Source organism: Trichechus manatus, unplaced genomic scaffold (assembly GCF_000243295.1).
Source record: "Trichechus manatus latirostris isolate Lorelei unplaced genomic scaffold, TriManLat1.0 scaffold00112, whole genome shotgun sequence".
Classification (NCBI taxonomy): domain Eukaryota; kingdom Metazoa; phylum Chordata; class Mammalia; order Sirenia; family Trichechidae; genus Trichechus; species Trichechus manatus.
The window spans coordinates 8,775,229-8,790,228 of record NW_004444048.1 but is presented as its reverse complement, the minus strand read 5'-3'; the positions used below and the strand labels follow the sequence as shown (position 1 = coordinate 8,790,228).

Sequence of the window (15,000 nt, the reverse complement as noted above, 5' to 3'; positions counted from 1 at the left end):
TCCATTTGGTGCTTGGCTGAGTTCTTTATCTCTTCATTTGATGTTTACGACTTCAGGATTGCTGTTTTCTCTGTTTGGCTTAGTTTTTCGGATCTTTGCTGTGGAGGGACGGCGTGGTGCTTCTGCCTAAAGCGCCATGTTGCCAGAAGTCCTATGAGTAACTTTTTGAGGAACTGCCCAACTATTTTCCACAGTGGCTGTACTGCTTTATACTCTCACTAACAATGTATGCGGGTTCTAATTTCTTTACATCCTTGCCAGTACTTCCTTGCCATTGTAGTGGGTGTGAAGTGACAGCTTATTGTGGTTTTGATTTGCATTTCCCTTCTGATTAATGATGTGAGCACTTTTCATGTACTTATTGGCCATTTGCATATATTCTTTGGAGAGATGTCTCTTCTGATCCTTTGCCCATTTTTAAAATTGGGTTGTCTTTTTATTGTTTAGCTGTAAGAGTTCGTTATATATTCTAGGTACAACTACCTTATCAGATATATGATTTGCAAATATTTTCTCCCATTCTGTGTGTTGTCTTTTCACTTTATTGATGGTGTCTTTTGAAGCACAAAAATTTTAAATTTTGAAGTCCAATTTATCAATTTGTTGTTGTTGTTGTTGCCCATGCTTTTGGTGTTATATCTTAAAAATAGAGCTCTTTTAAAATGTATTTATTATTTCAAAAAATGAGTAAATAATTCACGTGAAAAATTCTGGGGTAAAAAGTGGTGGTGGATAAGTATTTTTTTTCTTCTTCTAATGATGAAATGACTTGTACCAGTTTAGGCTTTCCTTTTTTAAATTTTTATAATTTATTTTATTTTTGTTGTTGTTGAGAATATACACAGCACCAATATTGGTGGATATACACCAATATTGTTGAATATACACCGATTCAACAATTTTTACATGTATAGTTCAGTGACACTGATTACATTCTTGGAGTTGTGCAAGCATTCTCACCCTACTTTTCTGAGTTGTTCCTCCCACATTAACATATACTCACTGCCCCCATAAGTTTCCTATCTAATCTTTTGAGTTGCTGTCGTTAGTTTGATCCCATATAGACAGATCTTAAATGAGCACAATGCTCAAGTCAGACATTCTTTACTAGTTAAGCAGGCTTTCCTTTTAGAGTGACTATTCCATATTTCATTTAGGATTCTTATCCTTGTATGGAAGGAATAATTATGCAGATTACCATTTATTCAAATATTCACTATTATATATTATTGTTGTGGTTCCCCTGGACAATTAACATTTCTCTTAAAGAATGAGGTGTCACTTAAAAGTATTATTTATTATTTTTCTAATTTAAAATTTGTTCACAGGGAAGTTAAGATAATTAAAATCATGTGAAATTCTACCTCCCAAAGTTAACCAGAGATATTTGTTTTAATAGGAAGATGCTTACTATATTTTAAGTGAAAATAGCAGAATTATAGAATATGTTTGGTACATTCTCATTTTTGTAGAAAAAATAGATTTTGTTTTTGAATAAGTTTGGAAGGATGTAAGCAAAGTATTAATAGTGGTTATGTCTGCGGGGGTAGTTTTCATGTTTTGGGGAATTTTTTTTGTCTTATTTGATATTTAAAATAAACATACACTTCTGCTATAAAAATAAAAAATATTTTCCAGCCTTTTCTATGCATATTTAAAATGAAATATTTAACCAAGTCACCGTTGTACTAAATCAGATTTTATACCATGGTTTTAACCTGCAGTTTTTTCACTTCATATACTATCAGTTCACTGAATATTCTTTGAAAAGATGATTTGTACTGCCTGAATTATAGTTCATGGTCTACAGTCACATTATTTAGCCATTTCTCTGTTGTTGAATGCCTAGGATGTTTACAATTTTCCATTACTTAAAAAAAATGCTATGATTAGCATTTTTATGAATATATTATTGTCCACATTGATGATTGTTTCCAAAGGGGAGACTCCTAAAATAAGGACTACTAGATCAAAAGATACAACTATTTTAAAATGCCTTTTTAATGAGTTATGTTGAAGGCATAGTAACATCAAATTGCTGAGTTCACAATGATGCCAGTGTAATTGCCTATTTCTAGACTTTTTTCAGCCTTCAGTATGGATTACACCTTAACATAAAGAAAACAAAAATTCTCACAACTGACCAATAAGCAACATCATAATAAACGGAGAAAAGTTTGACATTGTCAAGGATTTCATTTTTCTTGGATCCACAATCAGTGCCCATGGAAGCAGCAGTCAAGCAATCAAATCACGTATTGCATTGGGCAAATCTGCTGCAAAAGACCTCTTTAAAGTGTTAAAAAGCAAAGATGTCACCTGAGAACTAAGGTGCTCCTGACCCAAGCCATGGTGTTTTCAGTCACCTCATATGCATGTGAAAGCTGGACAATGAATAAGGAATACTGAAGAAGAACTGATGTGTTTGAATTATGGTGTTGGCGAAGAATACTGAATTTACCATGGACTGCCAAGAGAATGAATAAAGCTGTCTTGGAAGAAGTAAAGCCAGAATGCTCCTAAGAAGCAAGGATGGCGAGACTTCGTCTCATGTACTTTGAACATGTTATCAGTAGGGACCAGTCCCTGGAGAAGGACATCATGCTTGGTAGAGGGTCAGCAAAAAAGAGGAAGACCCTTGATGAGATGGATTGACAGTGGCTGCAACAATGGGCTCAAACATAACGATTGTGAGGATGGCACAGGACTGGGTAGTGTTTCATTCTGTTCTACATAGGTTGCTAAGAGTCAGAATCAACTCCGTGGTACCTAACAACAAGAAGAACACTTTATTTACTCCTCCAGGGAAGCAGCAAGGGAAAGGGTTGAAGCAGCCTGCAATGCACGTTGCACTAGTGGACAGGAGACTTAGATTCTTTAGGTCCTTGGACAATTCCCAAATGTCCAGAAGCTTTTTAAAAATATATCTTATCTTTAATATATGGGAGTGGTTTCAGGGCCCTAAAATTCCATAGTTCTACAGTTCTCCTCAGGCTACTGGAAGAAATGCAGGGCTCTACACTTTGGGAGAAGAAGCAAATGATTATACTTTAGTAGGGGATATGTTTTCACAGCTCATTCTCCAGTCATATGCTTTTTCATAAATGAAATGAAGTCCTTAACAATACTGTTAAGCGGCATTATCATCTCCATTTTATAGCTGAAGGAACTCAAACTCAAAGAATTTAGGCAACTCGCCCAAGATCATTCAGCTAGGAAGGGGCAGAAATTAGAATAAAATCCAGTTATGTCTGGCTCCAGAGTCCACGCTGTTGACACTGTACAATATTTCAAAATTGTAAAGAAATCGTATTTTTATGGACTGGCTTGATATTGATTTAACCACACACATACTCACTAGTTCTACATTGATCGTTCCTATCCTAAAGAACTTTTATTTCAAAGAGGCTTAACAGTGAAACACAATTAATGTGTTAATTTCAATACTAGAAGAACAGTGTAAATACCACTGCTAGGAATGTGTAAATGTAATTTTATGAAAAAAAGGACAAAAATATTAATCTTAGAAACTATAGAAAATTTCTCAAAAATGCTCCAAACTGTTATGGCAACTTTTTTTTTCCTATCTGAGGTCTGTACTGCTCAATTCTTTCATGAGAAGTTTCTGTTCTCAAATATTTGAAAAGAAACACTGTGAATCTTAAAGTATGTCAAAGTACAATAGCTCTAACAACCTTATGATATTAATTGTTTCCACTATTTGTGGGAGTCTCTATCTTTCTGGGCCTTCTTGTTATTTTTCTCAGTCATTTCCTTTTTTTTTTAATGGCAACTGTCCATAAGGTCTTGTCGAGCCATTGAGTAGCACATTTCTATCACCCATAACAAAATGTCCAAGATAATTTCTTGTATCTCCACTCAAGTGCTACCAGTTTCAACATCCTTTGGTGAATTAATCTTTCCAGTTTTAACAACATTTTAACACAACATTTTAAGTGACTATACCAACAACCATCCATGCATATTTAAAATCTTCATATTTTCAAGCAACCTAAAGTCTGAATGTTTTTGCAGAAATAAAACCATACAAGTTTTTAGTATTTTTCTTTTTATATTTTATTTATTTGGTTGTTTTTGTCATTTATTCCTGGAGCTTTTACTGAATTCCTATTCAGCTCCATGTGGGAAGTGTCGTAGGGGAAAAGCATCACAAAGTTTAGTAAAGTAAAAATAAAGTTTTATTTGGCATATATTCTAAAGGACAAAAGTGGGAAGCGGACAAGCATGCTGCCAGAGCTAGAATGTCTGCCTGAATCCAAAGAATATTACAGAATATGCAAGAATGGGAAAATGGACAAGCATGCTGCCACAACCATGTCTGCCCGAGTCCAAAGAATATTACAGAATAGGCAAGAATGGGAAAACGGACAAGCACGCTGCCACAGCCATGTCTGTCCGAGTCCAAAGAATATAACAAAATAGGCAAGAATGGGAAAACGGACAAGCATGCTGCCACAGCCATGTCCGTCCGAGTCCAAGGAAGGTTAGAGAATCATCAGTATATATCAACATCACAAAATGGGTAGAATCATTGAAAGCATCACTTTTTCACTGATTGGCTAGAAATTGTAATCTTACATTTTGAATCATCTTTCTTAACAATCATTGGTATGGGTTTCAGTTACGAAAGTCAGGAGGGTCTTCACTGGTCCAACAAATTCCTATTCACTAAATGTTAATAGAAAAAGACAAAAGGTGAGAAGTCCTTTGGGTTAGGTTTTATTACCCTTTTGTGAAAACTTTCTTAAGATAATTTCTGAGACTGTCCCATCTGTTGTCTTATCTCAAGCCCAGCTGATGTGTCTTTGTGAGTCTCTGAGGGCTCAGCCCCAGCTGGGTCACAATTCTCCATGCTCAAGGAGAGGGAATAATAACTCCAATATTATTTCCTAGATCAGAAGGGGTGATATTTGTCTCATTCGCCATTTTATCCCTAACACCCAATAACCACCACCACTACTTGTTGCTGTTTAGTTGATTCTGACTCACGGTGATGACCCCATGTGTGTCAGAGTAGAACTGCACTCCGTTGAGTTTTCAAAGGCTATGATCTTGCACAAGTAGATAGCCAGGGCTTTCTTCTGTGGCATACCTGGGTGGATTCAAATCACCAACCTTTTGATTAGTAGCCCAGTGCGAATCATTTGTGCCACCCAACACAAAGAATGTGCGAATAAACATTTGTGGAATGAACAATGTATTCTTCTCCCACTGATGTGAAACAATACCTTTTCATATTTCAAATATAGTAATTCCTTGCTAAGATTAGAGGTGGTTTTCCACAAATACTGGCAAAATCTCAGTTGGCAAGACAAATCAAGGTGTTAAAGAAAACAGGGAATGGGGAAGGGGGAAAAAAACAAAACAAAAACCCTGACGAAAGTGTTTGGGGGCATGTGCTTTCAAAATAAGCCACATTCATTGGCTTTAATGAACTCCTCCAGCAGGAAAGCTTTTCCTTGAACAAGTTTTTCATTTTATCACAGGACACTGCTGCAAGATTGTTATTTACTGAGGTACATTCTCCTACAAATGTTATATTATGCTTACACAGTCTATACCTTACTGGGCTTGAAATTTCATTATTTTTGCTTTCACATTCTCTTTCGATTCCTTTTCATGATCCCTGTTGGGAAATATATTCATATAGCTCCTTCAAAATTATTCCATTTAGTGGCATATTTAGGGTCTATAGTCAGATGTTTTATGGCCCAAGAGATGATTTTTGCCAGGACAACTAGAAGGTCGTTGTTTCATGACTAATCTGATGGAAATATAAACTAATAAAAATTTCTCCCTACTACAGTTTTTAAGTTATTAGCTTATTTCAAACAAGCATAACCTGTATTGTAACTTTGTGCTAACCCACTGATCTAAAAATGTGTCATTCACATTTTTTCTTCCTATGTCCACAGTTTTTTGTGGTGTCAAGAGGAAAGGCATAGCCTTCCTCCCCTCATCTACCGCAGCTTCTGTTCTTTCTTTGGTTATAAACAATGAGACAAATGAATGACCTAATATTTGTCTGACCCTCAAGGTCAAATATGAGATTCAGAGATTCAAAACTAAAACGCAACATTAGGGTACACTGCTTCACCAGGGACTGAAAAGAACACAGATAATAAACGGCAGAATACCATACAAGAAACGTTATAAATTCAAGGTAATTTGTGTGTGTGGCGGGGCTTGGCCAAGATTTTTAAAACTGAGCCACTGCTCCCTTATTATTTCTGATTTTTGTCTATTTCTCTCTTGCTAGTCTAAACAATTTTTTTTTATCGGAGTCTCAGGGACAGGACCTAAAAACATTTTATTTGGTGTAACAGCTAGGACCATGTTTGGCAAGGAGGTTTTTTGTTTTAAAACTCGTTTTGTACAAGAAACACCATTCCTTCCTTTAGAAACTCTTATGTATTTCTGGTCTCTTTAATTTTATGCAACTTTGTATTTTTTCGCCCCTAGCTTTCTCTGAGTACCAATGAATTAATCATTTTTAACATCGACGAATAACACAGCCTAAATAAGCACAATTCTATTATGGAAGGTCGCGGAGTCACCCACTCCGTTTTTATGGCAATGCTGACTTGGGTATTCTGTTCTTACAGGTTGAGCCCTCCTCTGAGGGAGGAGTAATTGTCCTCATCCTTCTGTGAAGGATGGACTCTGCAGGGCAGAGACGCTCCTGCATTTCAAAAGTGCCCACCTAAACCACTAAGGTCTCAAGCTGGGTTTATTTGGTAATTTCACAAAGGGCGCTCTGCCTTTTTCGAGTGATCGAAATCACCTGTTCAAAGTCGCGCAGCAAACTGATGCTGGATGCAATCAGCGAGGTGGGCAAGAGGGACAGAAACCACCCGGGCCCACCTGGGTGCTCTGCGATCTCTGCAATCACGGGGAGAACACGCCCTCTCCCGACGAATTTCTCGCTCCAGCTGTGGCTGGAACCGAAACGCTCGCGACGCCGACGGCGGCCGGGGTGGGGGCACCGGAAGGAGGCGGTGTCGGGGCAGCCAGAGGGCACGCGCGCGCAGGAGGGGGCGGGGCGCGCCGTATATAAACTAGGCGCGGCGGAAAGGGCGGGCCTGGGCGAGAGCGGCTGAGTCGGCGGAGCGTTACGCTCCGCAGACGCCCGCGGCGAGGACAGGGCGGGGAGGAGGAGGAGACCGGAGGAGGAGACAGGGGGCAGGAGGAGGAGACGCGAGTGCGGGTTGGCGCTGGGCCACGTCCGCAGCTCTCCTCGCTCCCGCCAGCTTTCGAAGGCGGGCCCGGGCTGCGGCAGCGGCTGCGGCCTCGGCGGCCTGGGGAGGTGAAGCCAGGCTGCGGCGGCCGAGTGAGGGTGGGCAGAGCCGCCGCCGCTGTGAGGTGAAGGGGCGGCTCGGCATCCCCGCGGCCTGGGCGGGCTGTGCGTTTTCCTTCTCTGGGTGGTTCTCCACAGCCGCACCTGCAGAAGTGGCCGTGTCCCGTGCTCTCAGCGTAGCGACGTTCGGAGGGCTGTGGGAAGGGCCGCGGTCGGCGCCGTCGGGCTCTGGTGACCCTGCGGGCATTTGATGGGAGGGCTGGCGTGCGTGGGGCCTGTGATGCATTGCTTTGGGATGCCCTTAAGGAGAGTGGATGGGTACTTAACGGTCCGCGGCAGAAAAGCAGAGCTGAGGGCAACTGACCAGGGCAGTGTGAGGCTCGCTAGGATGAGCCCTTAAACTGGTTGGGTGTTCATGGTTATGGTTTAGTCTAAACAAAACAATAGAAAACTAACTTGGGGCCCTTGAAGTTTGAGAAGGAATATCTCGCTACAAATGTCTGGTAGTGAAGAACTTGCCTTGTAGGCCTCAGGATGATCAGAGGGAAGTTAGCTTTCTTAGTGATTGAGAGCTGTGAAAGAAGGGCGTGTGTTCGGGATTTTCTTTTAAATGTTAATGACTAGTTTGGGCTGGTGGTGAGAGACCCTGTAAATGGTTGAAACCAGCTGTTTTAAAGTGTGGAAAGTATTTTTTGTGTGTCTTTTACTTGAGGGTGGAAATATTCAGAATGTGGTTTGCCCTCGAGAGAGTGGAGCTCTGAAGCCATTGTTTGGCTAGCAGATCTCTGACTGGAAAATTGAATTTCTGGAAACATCCGCTGTATTGTAGATTTTGCCTACGTAAAGGCTATCCTTACTGGCTAGTTCTTGGACTAATTGCCATAAAAGTAGTGGGATGGACGCATAGTATCTAAAGTACCATTAGATTTTGAGCTCAATTCTGTGGAGGAGAACTTTGAGGGAGTGGGCTTAAACTTTTCAGGAAAATGAAAGCCTCTACTTTTATGTTTAACTTTTCCCCCTCCCCCCTCCAGACTCATCTGTTTCAATGGTGCAACTCTCTTCATCTCCTTCTGGTTACCAGTCACCTTCAGGCCATTCAGAGGAGGGAAGAGGGGGGAATATGAAGTCAGCCAAGCCCCAGGTGAACCACAATCAGCATGGGGAAAGCCAGCGGGCCATGAGTCCCCTGCACTCTATTATCAGTTCGGCTGCCTCTCCTTCCCAGGCATATGAAACCTATATTGATAATGGACTCATATGCCTTAAACACAAAATTAGAAACATCGAGAAAAAGAAGGTAATTCCCCCCCGCCCCCCAACCTTGTTGTATATGTATGACCTTAAACAAGGGTTAAGAGACTGACGTTTTTGCTTTCTATTGGGGCTCATAGGTATTTCTAAAGATTTAACCTTGGGACTCAGCTGGCTGAAAACAAACAGGCAGACTAAATATTGGATATGTTAAACATTTTCTGTTTGTCAACACAGCTGAATACAAGTATTCTTCATGGTAGAATTATGCATGCTACTGTTGAAGTACTTGAAGAGCTAGCTATTTTATGTCAGATTAATTCATTGTCATATTAATGTTTCTTTTCATACATGAGTAATAGCCTGACTTTTTAGCTTGTTTTTCTTGTAACTTTCTGCAGCAGTTCATATTGCAGTACCGTTGCTGCAGTCATTGGAAGCTTTAACCATGGTAGAGCCAGAAAAGGTTTTAGCACTAATTTTTGTGTTGCTAGGTAACGCCTTACGATTGTAGGTGAAAGCATTGTAGAGAGCCTTGTTATTAAAGAGACTCAGAGGTTATCAGCCTAACATTACAGTAAATGCTGATGTAAAGGTTCAAATCATTCCTTATTTCCTGAGTCATGTAGTCTGTGAGACAGTATAGCACGTTGCTTTGTTGTATTGTGATTCCCTTCTGCTTGTGACAGGCAAGATTGAGCGGCCTAGGACCTAGAACTCTTAATATTTTTATATCAAGACCTAATTAAACCATAGGTAAGTTGTTTTTAATGGAGGGATGTGAAGAGATTTTTAAGAGTCTAGTTGACTATTTCTTTTCCTTTTTTTAAGTTAAGAAGGTAGTGAAGGTAATGTGAGTTTGATTCCCAAAGAAGGGCTCCTTACTGGTAGTTTCTCTGAAGCCCTAGTTACCGTTGGTTGTCTTTCGAATGCATGCAGTTGATCCACAAGTATGATAAAGTGAGTGCGCCTGGATCAGCATAAATTCTCTACTAGCATCCCTGGTCTCTACTCACAAGATGCCAGTAGCACTCTGTATCCTGCCCCACCCCCCCAAGTTGTGACAACCAAAAATGTCACCAAATACTGCCATATATTGCTGGGGAGCAAAATTGCCTCTGATTGAGCACCTCTGGGGTAGGGGCATATTATTGACTGTATACACACAAATTTTTTTTTGACTAGAACTTATCTGTAGTTGCTGCTTGACTTGTAGTAAAATGGTATTTCAGAGTAATAATTTACTTTAAGAACTTTGTTTTCATAAGAAACAAGGTCTGTTATTTATTTACTTCAGAATTTTATATCAGACTATAGTAGATACAAATGTTTAACACGCTCGACTGCTAACCAGAAGGTTGGTGGTTTGAGTCCACACAGAGGTGCCTTGGAGAAAAGGCTTGGCAAACTACTTCGGAAAAAATCAGCCATTGGAAACCCTGTGGAGCACAGTTCTACTCTGATACACATGGGGTCGCCATGAGTCAGAATTGACTCGACAGCAACTGTTGTTTTTTTTAATAGTAGACACGAGTTTCTCTTTTGTAGCTCAAATTGGAAGATTACAAGGATCGCCTGAAGAATGGAGAGCGACTTAATCCAGACCAGTTGGTAAGTGGATTTTGATCCTTTGATAAGACTTGCTGATTTACTTAATAAAATTCTAGGTAGATATGGTGGACCAGAGACTTGATAGGCCAAAAAAAGAGTGAGAATCTAGTAACTTTATCTTCTTTGCTTGTTAGATCTCAGATTTGACTGACTTCTGTTGCACTAGTAGATGGTATGGATGGTGAGACTTGGGGTTTATTAAATAGGGGTGAAAATGTAGTCTATCACTGGGATTTAACAAGGATTTAAATTTACCCTAGGGGGGATGAAGAAGAGAGAGGAATAATACTCTAGCTTCTAAGTCTTCACTGGAGTATTATAAACCTGGCCTTTTTCTACTCTAAAATATTTAGCTTGCCATGATTTTCTCTGGTTGCTTCTCCCAGGAGGCATGTTTATCTGATAGATAAAACCAAAAAAACCAAACCCGTTGCTGTTGAGTTGATTCCGACTCATAGAGACCCTGTAGAACTCTGCCCCATAGGGTTTTCAAGGCTGTAAATCTTTATGGAAGCAGACTGTCACATCTTTTTGTGGTGAGGAATTGCTGGCCGGTTCAAACTGCTGACCTTTCCTTAACACTGTGCCAACAGGGCTTCTTATCCGATAAATAGCTGGCTTTTTTTTTTTTCCTCTAAATTTTACTGTAAACACAAGGCTTCTTACAATTTTTTTTTTTTAAATATTGCTTAACTTGTCCTTGATAGACCTGGCAATTAGAAATTTTACCTGATTTGGTGAAAAATTTTTTGCAATATGAAAAGAAAAAAAATACTTCATTGATATTTTCCACTTTGGCCTGATTACCTTTCCTGGCTAAGCAGGGACAAAATTAATCTGAAAGTTATTTTTTTTAGCTTTTAGATCTTTTTTTTTTTTTTAATCTTTTTCCTAAAGGATTCAACTAAAGTTTTTGGTTGTGTATCATAGATGCTGGAGTTCGAGGACTTTTCTTTCCTTTGACATATTGACTCTCCTATACTGACCCAGAATTTTTGTGGTGTAGTAAATTATAATTTTTCTGAGGCACAGATTTGAATCACGTGAGCTGTGAGAATGATGTGTTCATTTAGATGGTGAGAGAACTTAGCTGAACAAAGCATTTCAACCTGACTTTGTTTTCAGGTAGTTAACTTTTAAAGTAATAAACCTTTTCTTTGTGTAAATGTCCTTGAAGGAAATGTTCTGTTAATAGTGTTTTTTTTTTTTATTTTGAGTAAACATGGGGGATGGGGTGGGTGTTGGTGATTCACATGGTAGCTCTCTAAGAAATGTCAAGGACATGTATATTTCAGAGCTGTAGCCAAGAAACTTAATCTCAATATTATGTCTTCATAACTACATGTCATGTAAATATATGAACTTTGATTTCTTCAGTAATGTGCTAACAACTGCCAGATTTATCTTGCCAACAGATCAGTCCTCTGAACTCTAGATTTATATGTCCAGTTGCCCATTTTGATATCTCCTGATTTCTCTCCAACGTTCCCTCCCCCCGCCCCAAAACCTGGTCTTTTTTAAATCTTAGCTATGTCAGTTGCTGGCCTGATCAATTATAAGGATGGAGTTGCCAAAAACCTTGGAGAATTTCTCATCTCTTTTCTCTTCATATCTGACATCTAGCCCATCAGCAAATCTCAGTTCTACTTCAGAACAAATCCAGAAACTGACCATTTCTCATAAATTCCATTTCTGTCATGTTGTCATCTTTCATCTGCGTTAGTATAATAGCTTCCTCATAGGTTTTTCTGTTTCCTGCCTTTGTTCCCCAGTCTGTTTTCAGTATAGTGGCCTCCGTAATCCTGTTTAAATGCAAGTCAGAGTGCCATTTCACTGCTCAGAACCCACCATTGGGCTTATGAGGCCCTACAAAATATACCTTTCCCTCCCTTTTTTTTTTTTTTTTTAAATCTTCATTGCATTTCCTACACTTCTCTACCTTGCTAACCTCATTCTGGCTGCCTTGCTATTCCTCAAACATCACAGGCATAATTCTACCTCGGGGCTTTTGCACCTGCTGTTCATACTGCCTGGGATGCTCTTCCTCCAGATAACAAAATGGCTTAATTCCTAACCTCCTTCAGCTTTTTATTTGAAGGTCACCTTAGGCTTATCTGACCATACTACATCCCCACCCCTCCATACCCACTACTTAGTCCCTTTACTTGCTTTATTTTTCTTCATAGCACTTAGTACTTCTCTGACAAACTACAAATTTTTATTTATTTTTTTTCTCTCCTTTCCTTACAGTGTAAGTTACATGCACATGCAGGTGGGGATTTTGTCTGTTCATTGCTGAATTCCTAGTGCTTAGAACAGTGTATAGCATATTTATATAAAATAATATTTATTAAATATAGATTTATGAATATAGACTGATTGAATGTTAGGTCTTTAGATATGATTAACCGTATAGTTTGTGGTACTTTTGAGAAAGCAAATCCCTTGATGCAAACAGTATACATTTAAAGTAGAAAATTTAGGAAGCGTAGATAATGTCAGAAGAAAGAAATCTATAATCTTACCCCTCAGAGAACTGTTGAAATAGTTAAAAAACATGCAGTTTTTTCTCTCACCTCTGTCCTTCCTCTGTTCGCGTCTCACCTTGCTACGTAATAATTGTTGATAGATATTTATATATCCTTCCAGAGTTTGTCTGTATAAATAAGCAAATATCCTTATTCCTCCCCCTCCTTCCGTTTTCTATATAAGTTAAACCTACTGTAGATGCTTCTTTTTTCAAGTTTCCATGTGTGGGATTGTTTTTGGTCTTTCTAGTGTATATTGCTGGTCTGTTTATCTTTGTGTCAATTCTATTTTAATTACTGAGGCTTTATAATATGTCTTTATCTTGTTGGGCAAGTTCCTCACCTACTTCTCTTCTAGGTTGGCCCTTTTCATCTGTATAAATTTGAGTTAGCTTAAGTGCCATAAAAAATACACCCGCCCCCCAATGATCAATTCTCTTCATCTGTGAAATCTTAAAAAAATTTTTTTTACTCCATTGATTTCTTGTAGGACATTGCTTGTCATTTCTGTTATACTTATTTAATTTTGTTTGCTATAGGTAATTGCCTACAAGTCTGTTTTTTTTCCATTGGGTTATCAGTGTCTTGAAGTTGCTTGTTCATCTGCGTGATCCTCACTATGCTACTTGTGCAGTACATTTGAGTAGTGGATGAATACTAACAAAGGAATCCTATTGGCTGAGTACTCTTAAAACCCATAGGTGTCTCTGACCTTACACTTTCTAGATAGGATGAAGTTAGAGCTCAGATTTATGCTACGAATAGTTTTATTTCTAGCATAAAAATTGAACTTCTAAATTTAACTTTATATAGTTTGTCCTAAATGCTCTTTCCCTCTGCTTTTTCTTTAGACAACTATTTTTTTGTGTATATATGGTGAGTAGCTAGTTCATAAAGTCTTAAATCTTCTCTACTATGTTTAAGGAACACATATTTTGACATATTTGTATTTAGAAGATCACAGAATTATTTTCTTATTGTATTTGTTAGGAAGCAGTAGAGAAATATGAAGAAGTGCTACATAACCTGGAATTTGCCAAGGAGCTTCAAAAAACCTTTTCTGGACTGAGCCAAGAAGTGAGTACGTTTTCTTTGCTTTTCCAGAAACCAGTTAGCCACCAACCTTGAAGAAAGTGTATCTAATAGTGGTGTTGATTTATAGTAACCTAGTTCCTGTGAATAATTTATTGGAGATGGAGGGGTTGAGGATAGTTACTGAAGAACTAGTTTTTCCAGATTTCTGAAGTAGCAAGAGAGCGCAAATGATACCTGAATATGAGACATTGTGAATAAAGTATTAGTTTTCTAATGTGTGTTATTTCACTGTAGAATCATAGAAAATCACTGAGGAGAAGAAGAATAAAAACTGTTCTGATAGGCATATTTATTGAAAGTGTTTTAGAATTAGGCTTGTACGTTTATGTAATAATAGGCTTGTATGCTTACGTAGGCTTGTAAGTTCAGTATTTAACATGAGGAAACAGAATTGCTAGACTCTTCCTCTTGAGGGCTTGATAATTTATTATGAGGAAAAATTATGATTCATGTTAAATGAAGAGAGTTAAGTCTGAGCTCACTACTTATTAGGCTCATTCTGTTGTCAATTCAGACTTTATCTCTGATAAATTTAATCAGCAATTAATTTGAAATATTTAGCATTTGTTAATGAAGTATGCTTCATTGTTTGAGGATCTTAGTATTAGAAGGCCTGTAAAGGTCATGTTCCAACAATTAAGGAAAGTTTTCCGTGGATTCATTCCTGTGACGTGTAGCGTGCCTCATAAGACATTTTCTTCTAGTTTTTGAATGTTTTCCTTTCTTTACTGTGAACTAAAGTTCTCAATTCCTCTGACATAGGAAAAAAAAATCATTTAGGCTTAACAATCCACTATTTTAATCTTTGCAATAAGTTCTCTTCTGGATGTCTGATTTAATTATCAGTGAACTCTTAAAAGGTAGTACATAGATCTAAAATAGCATAATGTGGAGCCATTACCTTCCATTTTCTGGATACTTCTGTTATTGCAGTTCTAAGATGACATTAGCTTTTTCTGTCAATTGTAGCATATTTTAGCTTGTTCATTCATCACTTAATTTTAGTACTTTTGGTTAATTCCACAGTTTCCAAATATTTCTAAGCTATTTTATTTTTATTATGCTCTAAGTGAAACTTTACAGTTCAAGTCAGCTTTTTGTACAAAAATTTGTACACACATTGCTATGTGACCCTAGCAGCTCTCCTTGTAATGTAACAGCATACTCCTCCTTTCCACACTGGATTTCCTGTGT

General features: G+C 38.4%; 1 protein-coding gene across 14 annotated transcripts in view; it reads left to right on the top strand.

Annotated features, from left to right (window-relative positions):
* The first annotated feature begins 7,236 nt into the window (after nucleotides 1–7,236).
* CAPRIN2 (caprin family member 2) overlaps nucleotides 7,237–15,000 on the top strand; it is a 36,585-nt gene continuing 28,821 nt past the window's right edge. For 5 of the 14 annotated variants that reach the window (XM_023738078.1, XM_023738075.1, XM_023738074.1 and 2 more), the window contains exons 1-3: nucleotides 8,323–8,618; nucleotides 10,121–10,183; nucleotides 13,702–13,788. In XM_023738078.1, coding sequence (XP_023593846.1) covers nucleotides 8,367–8,618; nucleotides 10,121–10,183; nucleotides 13,702–13,788 — 402 coding nt within the window. In that variant the 5' untranslated portion in view covers nucleotides 8,323–8,366. Of the gene's footprint in view, nucleotides 7,384–7,621; nucleotides 8,619–8,683; nucleotides 10,184–13,701; nucleotides 13,789–15,000 lie in introns of those variants that run through there. The other 9 variants (XM_023738076.1, XM_012557631.2, XM_023738072.1 and 6 more) reach the window with 5 other exon arrangements.